The sequence below is a fragment of the Panthera pardus genome, unplaced genomic scaffold, assembly GCF_024362965.1.
Source record: "Panthera pardus isolate Hobbes unplaced genomic scaffold, ASM2436296v1 HiC_scaffold_11, whole genome shotgun sequence".
Lineage (NCBI taxonomy): Eukaryota > Metazoa > Chordata > Mammalia > Carnivora > Felidae > Panthera > Panthera pardus.
The window spans coordinates 62,621,587-62,635,429 of NW_026526666.1; the positions used below are offsets into that span (position 1 = coordinate 62,621,587).

General features: G+C 47.3%; 2 protein-coding genes across 5 annotated transcripts in view; both read right to left on the bottom strand.

Annotated features, from left to right (window-relative positions):
• The window catches only part of TTC4 (tetratricopeptide repeat domain 4), a 31,182-nt gene extending 23,872 nt beyond the window's left edge, over positions 1 to 7,310 (bottom strand). Inside the window, exons 1-4 of the mRNA XM_019449182.2 lie at positions 7,112 to 7,310; positions 6,388 to 6,505; positions 5,490 to 5,651; positions 207 to 284 (exon numbers count right to left, since the gene is read on the bottom strand). Of these exons, the coding sequence (XP_019304727.2) occupies positions 207 to 284; positions 5,490 to 5,651; positions 6,388 to 6,505; positions 7,112 to 7,228 (475 nt within the window). The 5' untranslated portion in view covers positions 7,229 to 7,310. The remainder of the gene's footprint in view (positions 1 to 206; positions 285 to 5,489; positions 5,652 to 6,387; positions 6,506 to 7,111) is intronic.
• Positions 7,311 to 11,489: 4,179 nt separating this feature from the next.
• Positions 11,490 to 13,843, bottom strand: part of MROH7 (maestro heat like repeat family member 7) — a 49,795-nt gene continuing 47,441 nt past the window's right edge. For 3 of the 4 annotated variants that reach the window (XM_053894924.1, XM_019449184.2, XM_053894920.1), the window contains exons 22-23: positions 12,344 to 12,406; positions 11,490 to 11,809 (exon numbers count right to left, since the gene is read on the bottom strand). In XM_053894924.1, the coding sequence (XP_053750899.1) occupies positions 11,565 to 11,809; positions 12,344 to 12,406 (308 nt within the window). In that variant the 3' untranslated portion in view covers positions 11,490 to 11,564. The remainder of the gene's footprint in view (positions 11,810 to 12,343; positions 12,407 to 13,843) is intronic. The other variant, XM_053894929.1, reaches the window with a different exon arrangement.

The window sequence follows — 13,843 nt, forward strand, 5'->3', positions numbered from 1 at the left end:
GTTATATTATTCTCTGGAAAATTCTTTTAAAAATGGCATGCTGCTATTGATAATAACCAGGAACTTAATATCAAGAATGCAAAAATAAGGTGACTTCATTAGTATATTAGACTCTTAATATTAAAGCTTAAAATTCCTCAACTCTTGGTGCAGTAAGTGCCAACTTTTCCATGATGACAATCATACTGTGGTTCTATGATACTTACCTCTTATTATTGCTTTGAGGTGGCAGGGTTTTAGCTTTTTGGCAGCTGTCACATCATTGAGAGCAGAACGAAAATTGCCTAATAGTCACCATTTAGTAAAAGAGAAAACAAGATTGAGATCAGAATATTTGCAAAAATTTGTGTGTAGAGACACATTCTTATACAGTCTTGGAGGAATATAAAAAAGAGCAATGGTTTTTAGAAAAAAATATAGTTGAGCTCATCAAGAGTCTTAGCAATATTTCTAACACTGGAAGCCCACAGAACAACTAAATGGCTAACAAGCCCATGAAAAGATGCTCAACATCACCAATGACTGAAGAAATTGAAATTAACATGGAACTGATAAAAATTAAAGACAGATAATATCCCGTATCGGTGAAGACATGGAAAAAGGGCACTCGTGTAAGGATAAATTAGAGAGCAAATTAGCATGTACTTTGGGTGTATACTCTCACCCAACAATATTCTTCTGGAAATTTATCCTTAAAAATACTTGGGCAGGGGCACCTGGGTGGCTCAGTCAGTTAAGTGTGCATCAACTCTTGATTCTGGCTCAGGTCACAACCTCACAGTTTGTGGGATTAAGCACTGGGCTCTTCACTGACAGCACAGAGCCTGCTTGAGATTCTGTCTCTGCCCCTCCGCTCCCTCTCAAAAATAAAAACATTAAAAAACAATACTTGGACAAATGTGCAAGGATAAATGTAAACGCATGTTAACTGCAGTATTACTTTTAATTGTGAAATGCTGGTGATACCCTAACTATCCTCGATATGGTAATGACTAAATAAACTATGGTTATGCCCACAAATATATGGTCAACTAATCTTTGACAAAGCAGGAAAGAATATCCAATGGAAAAAAGACAGTCTCTTCAACAAACGGTGTTGGGAAAACTGGACAGCAACATGCAGAAGAATGAAACTGGACCACTTTCTTACACCATACATACAAACTCAAAATGGAAGAAAGATCTGAATATGAGACAGGAAACCATCAAAATCCTAGAGGGGAAAACAGGCAACAACCTCTCTGACTTCAGCTGGGGCAACTTCTGACTAGATACGTCTCAAAAGCAAATAGGAACTATTGTGACTTCATCAAGATAAAAAGTTTCTGGAAAGCGAAAGAAACAGTCAACAATACTAAAAGGCAGCCTATGGAATGGGAGAAGATATTTGCAAATGATATATCAGATACAGGGTTAGTATCCAAAATTCTATAAAGAACTTATCAAACTCAGCAGCCAAAAAACAAATAATCCACTTAAGAAATGAGTAGAAGACATGAACAGACACTTTTCCAAAGAAGACACCCAGATGGCTAACAGACACATGAAAAGATGCTCAACATCACATCATCAGGGAAACACAAATCAAAACCACTAGGAGATACCATGTCACCACTGTCAGAATGGCTAAAATTAACAACTCAGGAAACAACAGATATTGGTGAGGATGTGGAGAAAGGGTTCGCACTGTTGGTGGGAATGCAAACTGGTGCAGCCACTCTGGAAAATAGTATGGAGATTCCTCAAAAAGTTAAAAATAGAACTACCCTACAACCTAGCAATTGCACTACTTGGTATTTATCCAAAGGATACAAAAATACAGATGTGAAGGGACACATGCACCCTAATGTTTATAAGAGCATTATCAATAATAGCCAGACTATGCAAAGAGCCCAAGTGTCCAATGACTAATGAATGGATAAAGAAGACACACACACACACAGATATTACTCAGCCATCGAAAAGAATAAAATGTTGGGGCGCCTGGGTGGCTCAGTCGGTTAAGTGTCCGACTTCAGCTCAGGTCACGATCCTATCGTTCATAGGTTCGACCCCCACATCGGGTTCTGTGCTGACAGCTTAGAGCCTGGAGCCTTCTTCAGATTCTGTGTCTCCCTCTCTCTCTGCCCCTCCCCTGCTTGTGCTCTGTCTCTTTCAAAAATAAATAAACATAAAAAAAAATTTTAAAAAGGAATAAAATGTTGCCATTTGCAACAATGTGGATGGAGCTAGAATGCATTACGTTAAGGGAAATAAGTCAGGCAGAGGAAGACAAATCCATGAGATTTCATTCACATGTGGAATTTAAGAAACAAAACAGATGAACATGGGGGAAGGGAAAAAAAAAAAAAAAGAGATGGAAACAAACCATAAGAGACTCTTAACTATATATAGAGAACAAACTGAAGGTTGTTGGAGGGAAAGTGAGTGGGGGGATGGGCTAAAAGGGTGATGGGCATTAAGGAGGGCACTTGTGTTGAGCACTGGGTATTCTAAGTGATGAACCAATAAATTCTACTCTTGAAACCCATATTACATTATATGTTAACTAACTAGAATTTAAATAAAAATTTGGGAAACAAACTATGGTTAATCCATATTATTATATAGTATGCAGCCATTAAAAAAAAGAGTAAGATAGATCTGCACGTGAAAGGATCTGCACATGATAGGATGCCTGTGCTACGTAGTTTTAAGTGGTTGTTCTATGTGTATAATGTCAATGTATAAAATGCAAATATGACTTTGTAAAACTAACCAATCTAAATATATAGGCATATGTACACACACATATGTATTTATAAATGTATTTAAAAAAAAAAAACACGGTCTGCAATCACACACACACTGGTTATCCAAACTAGGAGGGCATGAAGTAGATTTTCACTTTCTAGTTTACTTAACAATTTGGTATCTACCTATTATTTTCACTTCTAAAAATTCTAGCACAGGGGTCAGCAAAATTTTTCTGACCCTCTTCTGAAGGGCCATATAGATATAGTAAATATTTTAGGCCAAATACGATCTGTTACATATTCGTCTTTGCTTGTTTTATAATTCTTTAAAATATAAAAAACATTTTTAGCTCATAAGAGGCCAAGGATCCAGATGTGGCATGTGAGCCATAGTCTGCCAAATCCTGCTTTAGCCTTAAGATGAATCAGAATTAGTGGAAAACTTTACCACTGTGTTCATTATTGCATTATTTTAAAACACCTAAAAGCAGCTGTATATTTAACAATAGCAAACAGTGAAGCCAAAAGTGTAAACACTGGTGTGTCCAAATGATGCAACTTTATGTAGCTATTAAAATAATATTCACAAATAATTTTAATGACAGGTAAAACTGTTTATATGTTACAAAATTAAGTGAAAAGAACGGAATACAATATTGGAAGAACAGCATATTAACTACACAAAAAATATATATATATAAGAGATCCAAAGACTTCTGGTTAAAGGTGGTAGATTGAACCTTTAGATAAGGTAGATAAGGATTTAACTCAACCTCCACTACTTTTCCCCTTTCCCCCAAAAATGCCATAAACCCACAGAGACAAAAAGAGTAAGAATACAGAACACATTGTAAAGCCGGAAAACAAAGGGACAAGGGCTAAATGACTAATCAGGCCTAAGAAAACTGAATTCTAAGCCAGCAAAGGGAAAGCCCCAAAGCTAGTGAGTGGTACTGCAGAACCTAAAAGTACTCAGGACTAAGGAACTGACAGCACCAGGTACTTCTGGAAGTGTGGGTAAAGGGGTCTTCCATTTAGTGCGCTTTGAATCAAACCTGATTCTGCATACTAATCCTAGCACTGTGTACCCTTACACAATTCATTCTACTACATTTACTGTATTTTACGACAACTTCTTACTCTGACTAGGGAAAAAGCAGTCAAGCTCACCTACGTTACATGGCTGCTATGAGGTCAAGAGGGATGACAAATGTGGAAGTGCTCTGTGAGCTGTACCAGTGAGGTATCATTTAAGGAACAGCAGGGATTATCATGCCTCTACTCCTCTGGCATCACACACACACACGGTTTTCTTCTTGTAAGGTGCTTCTTCTGGTCTTATTGGCCCTATACAGGACAGTCTTAAAGTTGCCCAAAGAACTATGTAGCTATTGATCACAGTGAAATGCATAGCACACAGTAAATGCTTTATGTGTATTTACTGACTAAGGGATGAAACTCCTCAGGGAAAGGCCAGGTCTTACCCATCTCTGCAATGCCCATGCCTAGCACAGAACAAGAACTCACGTTTGTCTGAAGGAAGAAAATGTATTCCTCCAGAAGTTAGAAAAATGGGTTTCCAGTCCTGGTTCTGACACCAACCAGAGGGTCCCTCTCTGGGTCTATGTAAAACGAGGGGTTGGTTGGCCCAAATAATCTCTTAAGTTCTATACCACTTTTACTATTTAGGATTGTATAATGAAACACACTAAAGGAGACAACAGTTGGAGCAGACTATGATTGGGGAGAAACTGCTCAAATGGTCCCAGCTGACTCATCCCAGCTAGACTGCAAGGCTTATGCTCTACCAGTCCTTCAGAAATGCCCAAGGCCCCAGGTCGTCTTTCAACTCTGTGATAAGAAACATGGGTCTAACGTGACCAAGACTAGTCACCAGCAATGTTACCGAATAACCAGTGTTTCCCAAAGTCACATCTGCTCAACAGTCCTGCATGGTAATAAGCATTACTTGAAAAGGAGCTTCCAAAAACATAAGAATCGTAAGGTAGGGTTCTTTGCTGTAGGTACTGCAAAGAACATACTAATGTGAACTGCAAATCTGCAACAAAGCAGCAGCAAGTTCCAAATTTCCTTGGCTAAAGAGTATTTGTCACATCAAAGGTCCCACAGAATGCTCTTTGAAAAATTCTCCCTTTGATTTATATAGTTCTGTCACTTAAAAAATCTCTATTTCTTGAATCCTTCTAGCATCCTTAAGAATAGGATAAAAGGCCAAAAACAAAAACACATTTTTTTTTTTTTTTGAGAGAGAAGCATTTGGAATAAAACAAAGATCATACCAACTCATTTATTTAGGCAGGTCACTTGTTTGGTTGAGATAGTAAGATGGGGCGCTTGGGTGGCTCAGTCGATTAAGTGTCCGACTTTAACTCAGGTCACGATCTCACTACTTGTGGGTTCGAGACATGCATCGGGCTCTGTGCTGACAGCTCAGAGCCTGGAGCTTGCTTCCGATTCTGTCTCCCTCTCTCACTGCCCCTCCCCCATTCACTCTCTGTCTCTCAAAAATGAATAAGCTTTAAAAAAAATTAAAACAGATAGTAAGAATTATACAATCTATCTGGTTTCCCTTTTCACCAAGTCCACCTGGAAGATCGGAGTTCAGTTAAACTTGCCTGGCTTTCTGAGATAAGCAGCTCTGCCTCTGACACTCTCAAACCCTGCACTAGCCAGCATAATGGCTTTTACCATAAGTTAATTCTTTAGAAAGCACTAAATAATAGAATAAATTACCAAGATAGTACTGTGCTGCTGCCCGGTTGGTATAAAGGACAGCATTCAAATCAGGGTCTGTGCATTTCTTCTTTAATCCTTCAGAGTACGAAATCACAGCTTTTTTATAGTCTTTTTCTTTAAAGTAATCATTGCCCTCATTCTTGTAGGTCTTGGCCTGTTCTGCAAAGAAGAGAATAAATAATCACTATTTCCTGTTTTTTTAAAGGCTCATCAAAAATAGATTCCAAACCATACAATAGTGTAACATATGATAAATCAAATAGAAGAAACCAATAGAAAAAGAAAACTCAAAAATTAATGCTATAAAACTGGCTATCAACATGGAGAGACATAAGTCATGCATACTTAATGCTACAGTCAATTCCAAATATCTTACGAGGTAGATTAGGTACTTACAAAAAAAGTATACTTATCCTACCTCTTGAAGAATGGACTTTTTTTTAATTATTGAAGAAATGGGGGGAAATTCTACTTTTGTTTTTGCTTATGTTTTAATCCCAGGAGTGCAAATTCCCCTCCTCACCCTAGTAAGCCTACAAAATCGTTAAGAATCAGTTCAAATTTCCAATCCATTGTGAGCCCATTCCTACCTCCCCCCTTCAGTGTTCCAGCAACACATAGTATATAGCTACGTGTTGGCACTTACCAGATACACGTAGGACAATCTGGCCATCCACGGGAGCATAACCCTCGAGGGCCATCTCACTCACCCCTGTATTTCCCAATGCCTAGCATTTAGTACGTATCAAAAAAAAAGGGGGGGGGGGTATGTGTGGAATAAATAGTGACAAGTTAGACCAGGTTAACTACTTGTTATCAATCAGAACCTTTCTGACTCGCTCTTTACCTGAATCCAATGGAGACACAAAACAAATATTAGACTCATGTCAGATACCTTCTGGAGATCGTTCTTCATCAAAAATAATTGACTGGAGGCAAGCCAAGTCAGGATTTTCGTTGGGATCAATTTCGGATGGCGCTTTCCTCATAAATAGGGGGACCTTTTCAAATTCCTGGAGATTAAGACAAGAACGAACTGTAGGAATAAGATTGTCCACTGGGCAGATCCAATTCCGTATCTCTACGTCAGAGTTTTCTTCCTCATCATGATTTGCAAATCAGGATTAGCTACCTCTCTCCCTATTCAGGCCTCAGTTTCCCATCTGTAAAATGACAGCGCAGGGTAACGACCTCTAAAGATTCTTTCGGTTCTCGCGTTTTTACAAGGGCCGCGGTAATCACCGCTAATTGAGCGCTCTTGCGTCCCCGTCACTGTACCGACCATATCCCTTCATCTTCGCCGCAATCCTACGAGACTGTGGGCTACAGTTTAGGAAATTTTACAAACGAGGCCACGGGCTCAGAGACATTAAGTAGCCGAGCCAGTAAGTGGTAGAGTCACAGGTGGGTCTGGCGCCTAAATGTACTGACAGCTGAAGAAGGCCCTCAAAACCTCAAGGCCGATTTTCTATCATTCCCAAGTGGAAACCACCTATCCGCTGGCAGCGCCAGGCCCGGGGATGAGGGAGGCGTCTCCGTGCCCGGGAGCCCCAGGTGTCGCGACGACCCCCCCACCCCCACCCCCGACACACACACGTGCGGGGCCCCGGGCCGCCTACCTCCTCCCACTGGTCCTCGTGGAAGCCGCCACTGTAAGTCTCGTTCTGGAACTTTTCCAGGAACGCGTCCATGGCATCGTCGGCGTCAGCGTCGGCGTCCGACTCCCATTGCTCCATGGCTACCCCTCGGCTCTTGCGCCACGGTCGCAGCGGCTAAAAACGCGCGGCCACTTCCGGCAGCGCGGGTGCTCTTCCCTCAGTCCTCCGGGCCCGCGCCCGCCAGCGCGCCTCGGGTTCCGCCCTACTCGGGACACGGCCGGCCCGGCTCCTCCTCTCCCCGGCCGGCACCACCCCCGCCCCGCCCTCCCCTCAGCTGGCCGCAGCCCCGCCCCTCCAGTGTTTGGGATGGTGGATAAACCCAGCGCCCCGCAGTGCCCCCTTATCACTCCATTAACTCGTTTGTTCACCAGTTAGCACGTGTTCCTCAAGCTCCTTGTGTGCTCAGGCCTATTGTGGTGGCTGGGTATACAGTGGTGGGGAAAGCAGATAAAAAGCAGATAATACCCTTGCTCTCCAGGAGCTGATCAGGTAGTACGGAGAGACAGACGGTAAACATATACTTTGTAAGAGGTTGTCAGGTGCTAGCAAGAGCTATCAGGGGAAAGTTTCAAACTGGGTGTACAGGCATGCAAGCAAAGGAGGAGGCTGGAAGTGGCCAGGGCCTGTTGGGGGGTGAGGGTGAGGGGAGAGCACTCTCCATGGAGAGGATTGGCAGGGCCCAGCCGCAGGGAGGGGAGTTGGGGGAAGGGGGTGCTGGTGCAGAATGAGAAGTAGGGTGAGTAGGTGAAGTGAGAGGGATGATGAGTAGTGATTCTGACTTGGGTCTTCCTCAGCGTGCGGTGGTAGCTTCTGGAGAGTTTTGAGAAAAGGGGCTATGTGATCAGACATGCCTATTTCTGAGGTTAACCACCTCCCTACCCGCCCCAGCTGAGATGGAAACAGGATCTCCAGGGGAGGTGTGCCTTCCTACAGCCACAGGGTTACCCAATAGATGGCTACCTGGGCCCTGCATTGGGTGCTACAGCCTCAGGAAGCCCACAGCCTGGTCTGGAAGGAAAGATGGACAGGCAGCAGACCTAAACCAGGGCCGATTACAAGTCTGCACAGTGGAGGCCTAGAAGAGTGGGTGTTACCTCGGGGATTCAGAAGAGGAAGGTCTCCACAGATGGATGGGCTCTGGAGGGGAGCATCTTAGGCAGTGGGAGCCCCTGTGCAGAGAGGCATGGAGGTGTGTAAGAGCCTGGCATGCTGGGTACATGCCACGAATCAGGAGGAAAGGCCAGCAAGGTGGATGGGGGCCAGAGGGCAGTCAGGCCTTTATCTGGCAGAGGATAGTGAGCCAGGGATAGACCTAAGGACAGATTTGTTTTAGGAAGGCCTGGGTTGCCAGGTGAAGAATTGATGGGAGGAGGCTGGATTAAGAGAGGAGATGCTGGTGAGAGACTAGGGAAGAGAAGAGATTGGAGGCACAGCAGTGGAGCTGGAAGGCTTAGCCATTATCTCATACTCTGGCGAAAGAGATAGCAGGGCTAAGGGTGGATGCACGGAGGGCTGCGGCTTCCAGGACCGGGCCTGTGGCTTTTCCCTTCTAGCTGCCGCCCATGCCCGGCAGGACACCTGGTCCAAGTGCCTCCTCTCCTCGAATGCGGCACCTCCTTTTCCACCTTCATTCTCCAGCCTGCTCCCTAATGGTTCCCATTCTCACCCTTCTCATTATCTTTTCCCTTCTTGGGTACAGAGCCTACAGATCCTGTGGCTTCCATTTTTTTATTTGATTCCTATAAAACTCTGTGAGGTGAGAATTCATTTTACAGGTGATGTTGGGGGAGGCTCAGAAAAGGGAAGTGACTTGCCGAGCGCTCTCTGATCCTTCTGACTCCAGATGACTTGGGGGCGCTGGCCAATCACTGAGCCCCTGTCGGCCTCTGTTGTGCTTCGAAGCCACCTAGACCAGAATGTGGCAGCTGTCATTTGTCAAGGCCAGCCCAGACCTGGGTTCTGGCCAATGAAAGCAGCAGTGTCTTTGGATAGAAAGGGCTGAGCCACGGGAGTTGGGAGACGTTTGGGACCCAACTTCTATTGATTCTCTTGGGTGACCTTGCACAAGGCCCACTCATCTTGGAGCCCTGTCCTCATCTGTAGAATGAGGGCAGTGAAGCCAGCCTGCCTTCGCCACAACTCCATGTGGCTACCGCGACACTCCAAGGAGGCCATGCTTGTGAGCATTCTTGGCAATGGAAGAGGTTATGGACAAGGAGCACTCCCATTTCCTGCTCTCTTAGGCCCAGAATCCTGATGGCCCTGGCCTACCATTTATTGGCAGAGGATTGTGTGGTCAGCATCCTGGGTTCCTCATCCCAGCAGCAGCTTAAATGTACTCTATACTCTCGCCCTGGGGAATCTCACCTCAGCCCTGTCTTTGAGGAATCCCGAACATGCTTCCATCCCGGTCCTTCTGCCGAACTCCCCACTATGCAGCCAGCCAGCCACCTGGCAGATGTCTCTACTGTCACGACACCAAGACTCTCAAGCTCACCACATCCAGCCTCAACTCCTGTCTCTGTGAAGCTGCCTCTGATCCTAAGGGACCAACCAGTGTGGGGGACACCATTGACCCAGGTCATCCACCCAGAAATGCAGGCACCACCCTCAGCGCCTTGCTCTCCCTCCCCTTCCTCCATTCTGTCAACCACCGGGTTCTGACAATTCCCCTTCCTCTGTCTCCCCAGGGTCCAGTCCTCCCTCACCACCCTACCCTGCCATCCAGGCTTCCATTCCTCCCCACGAGCTGCCAGCCAAGTCTCCTTACCTGTGCTTTTGTTCACCACCCCTCTTTCCTTCCACCACAGAATGAGCTTTCTTCCCCTCCCTTTTATCATTTTTTCCCTTTTAGGCCTCAGAGCCCTCCTCCTTACTCCCTCCCACCGGCCTGTGTTTTAATGTGTATTTTCAGCTTGTAAGTGTTCTTGCAAAGTGTGACTTCTTTTGTGCAGACATTTTTTTATGTCCTCTTTCCCTCAGCACAAGGTTTTAGGTCCCATCCAAGGTGCTACACGTACCCCCACTGCCTCTAAGTGCTGCATGGGACTCCGTGGCGCCCGTTCACTCCCTGAGGACAGATACCCAGGCTGCTTCCTCTCCCAGGTACCACAAATAATGCTGCAATGGACTTCCTCATACATCTTTTCTTGTGGACCTCTGGGAAGAGCTCTGAGATGTGTGCCCATGAGTGAAACTGCCAGGTCATGGCATGCATAAGCTTAATATGAATGAATACTGATGGATTTGTGTCTGGAATGGCTGCACCCATGTGCCCTCCCACCAGCAATGCCTGCGGGGTTCCTGTATCTTCTAGAGGAAGGAGCTTTCTAAAGCCGACATCTGTCCACATCTCTCCCCTGCTTAACACCCCACCACGCCTTCCCGCTGCTCCCTTAACACGGCCTCCACCACCATGGCAAGCTGGCCCTGGCCCTGATCTACACACACACACACACACACACACTCTAGGATCCATTGAACCTACGTATCAGCAGCTGGTCCTCAGTCCCGTGTGCCCTGCTCTCCTCCATTCACGCCCACCATGTGGTCCTATTTCCAAGCCTTCTAGTGGGGGGTCTTGCCCCTGACACCCCTACTCCTGGCTGGCCTACATACGTCCCCTGAACTTCACAAGCTCCCATGAGCCCCTTCATCACAGCACCGCCCTGCTGGGCACGGATATCTTTACATGTCTCTGATACTTCCGTTAGACCGAAGTTTCTCAACCTCAACACTTTTAACCATTTGGGATGGATAGTTCTTCACTGTGGTGGGCCATGCTGTGCACTGTAAGATGTTTAGCAGCGTCTCTGGGCTCTAATCGCTAGATGACAATAGCATCCCCTTCCGCAAGTTGTAACAAACAAAAATGTCTCCAGATATTGTCAGATATTCCCTGCATGTCAAAATCACCCCTTTTGAGAACCACTGCATCAGACTATGCGTTACTAAGGCCAGGGACTGGCCCTCGTTCTCCTCCAGCACCCAGAGCAGGCCTGGCCCCAGTTAGGTGCTCAGTAAATGCTACCCAAATGAAAGACAGCCAGCCGATCTCTGGGCAAGGACCGGAGGGTGGGACTCAGAGGTCAGAGTTCCAGAAGTGCATGACGTCATGGGGGAGGGGAGTCTGTCCTTTTCCTTCCCCTAAAGGCACCCCAATCATCATCTCCTGTTGTTCTTCCACCCTCTCTGTGGGGGAGGGGACATCGAGGCACAAGGTGGACTTTTTCCATGGCCTTGAGTCCGCAATGAAGGCCACGCTCATCTCACAGATGTGCCACATGGAGCAATGGCTGCCCCAGGGCACGGGCGTCTTCCATGAGGAAACATGCAGGGGGAGAGGTAAGCCACGTGGCATTTATAGTGGGCATGGCTGTGGCCGCCTCTGGGGAGGGCTGGGGGCTCAGGCACATCACTGCTTCAAGGCCATCTTCCAGGAGCCCAGTGCCTGCACGATCCAGGAGCACCGCTGGTGAGAAGCGGGCAGGCTCTTGCAGCTAGGGCTCCAGCGGTGCGTGGTGGCTGGGTCGCACACCCACGAGTCCCCGTGTGGCAGCGGCCAGGAGTTCCAGCAGCAGCTGGCTAGGATGTGGTCCTGGGCCTGGGCCGCGTAGATGCACACTGATGCTTCTGGGTCGTGTCTCAGGTTTTCCAGAGCTGGGTCAGGGGGAGGAGAAAGGCTGCTTGTTAAGACCAGGTCCCCCACAAAGGTCTCACAGCAGATCCTCCCTTCTCACCCCCGTGTCTCGGCTTAGGATTTTGTTTAACATCCCTTCATTTCATCTTCCTCCCAGCCCTTCAAACTGTGCCTGCCTTTCGAAGCCTGAATTAAAATCTGCCTCCTTCAGGAAGCCTTCCTGGATTGCCCCAACCTCATCAGTTTCCCCAGTTACAAAATTAACCTGCCCCCATGAAGAGCCTGGACCACTTGCTCTGTACTAAATGGTTTGGGGCTTGTTTTCTAGCCAGGGTTCCTAGACTATAAATTCCCCTAGGGTGGGGCTGTGTGTTCCGTGTCCTGGTGACCCCGTGGTACTTAACACTGCTCGCCAGGGATGAAGACTAGTACAGCTGGACTGAGCTGATGCCCCCTGCTTTGGGACCTAGTCCTTCTGTTTTCTGCCACCCACTTCGAGCCCACTCATTCTCTCCCTGGCCCCTGAGATCTCAAAGACACAGGGCAGGACTTACCCACTTTAACTTCATTCAGCCGGTCTTCTGTCATCATGCTCTCCATGCAGGGGACCAGGGACCCTTGAGTGTAAGCCCAGAGGTGAGTGCATCCAACTCCTGACTAGGGCCCCCGCCCTCAGACCAGACCTCCTGAAGTTCTCCCACCCTCCTTGAGTCCCACAAAGGAGGACATAAACAGAGACCCTGGAACAGATTCCCCAAGAGGAGTCCTGGGAGAGACAGCAGGTCCGGAGGGCAGGAATGGCACCGGGACAGGGACAGGATCTGGGCTAGAGCTGACGCTGACAGTGTGGCCCTAGGTGGTCCCTTACCCAGGTTGGCCCTTAGTGTCCTCACCTGAGACTCAGGGAGGTTGCTGCCTCAGCTGGCCCCTTCCCCGGGGTGCTTGAGCGGTAATAATGTAAAGGACACGGAGCGCCTTGCGCCCCTTTCAGGCAGGTGTGGGGTCCTGGAGGGAATGAGACCCCGCTCCTTGGCCACATTGTTCAGCCCTCCCCAGCTCCCAGCCTACGTGCCTGGTCCCCAGAGTACCTGCAGGTCCTCGAATGGGTCAGGCTGTACCTGTCACCTCTTGTTGGGCCCGCCCCACATTTCTCTGCCTGGCTCATTCCTATTTATCCCTGAATATTCAGCTTAACATGGTTACTTCTCCAGGAAATCCTTCCTGACCCTGCGCCCACGCTAGGTTACGTGCCTCTCTGGGCTCCCAGAGTATCTGAGTTTCTCTCATCTGTACACACTGTGATGTATTTTGTGACTCATGAATATCGCCCACCAGACCAGGGGTCTCAAGCTTAGATCCACTCGGGGTGGGGAAGTGGGAAGGGCGGTCTCTGAGGATCTTAAATCACACGCACAATTGTATGTGTGTATGCATTTTTCTAGGGGCAAGTGTTCATAACTTTTTTCAGGGTTTCCCAAACCCGCAAGAAGTTAGGGACCCCTGTACCAGGCCAGAGGTCGTCTGTGGCAGATGCAGCCTCTACCCTGCTTCGGTTCCCCAGCACAGATCCCTGGCACAGAGAACACCCCTGAGGCTGTTGAACACCAACACTTTTAGATGTGGTTAATTTGGAGCAAAAGTTAGGGAAGTCAGCATCTAGCAAATAATGTCACTCTGTGTGAGAAGCTGCCTCTGAGCAGGCCCCCACGTTCTGAGGGATGCCCCCAGTCCTGGGCTTGGCTCCTCTGTCCCTGCACAGAGCAGGTTCACAGCACACCCCCACCCCTGCCATCCACATCGCCTCCAGAAGGGTTCTCTATTTCTCTAGACTAAGCATGGATGGTACCTGATGCAGAGGGGAGCATCATACAACGTTTGCTAAATGAGCCAGTGAATGGGTGCATGGACGACTGGACGGATGAAAACCACAAGTGACTTGGGGAAAAGAACTTAAAAAAATGTTGCAAAGTGCGGGAACATCATCCTGTCGGAGCTCCTATGCACCAGGGTCTCTTGGTCCTGGTGAAGGAGTGTGTGGATATTTGAGGGAGGGG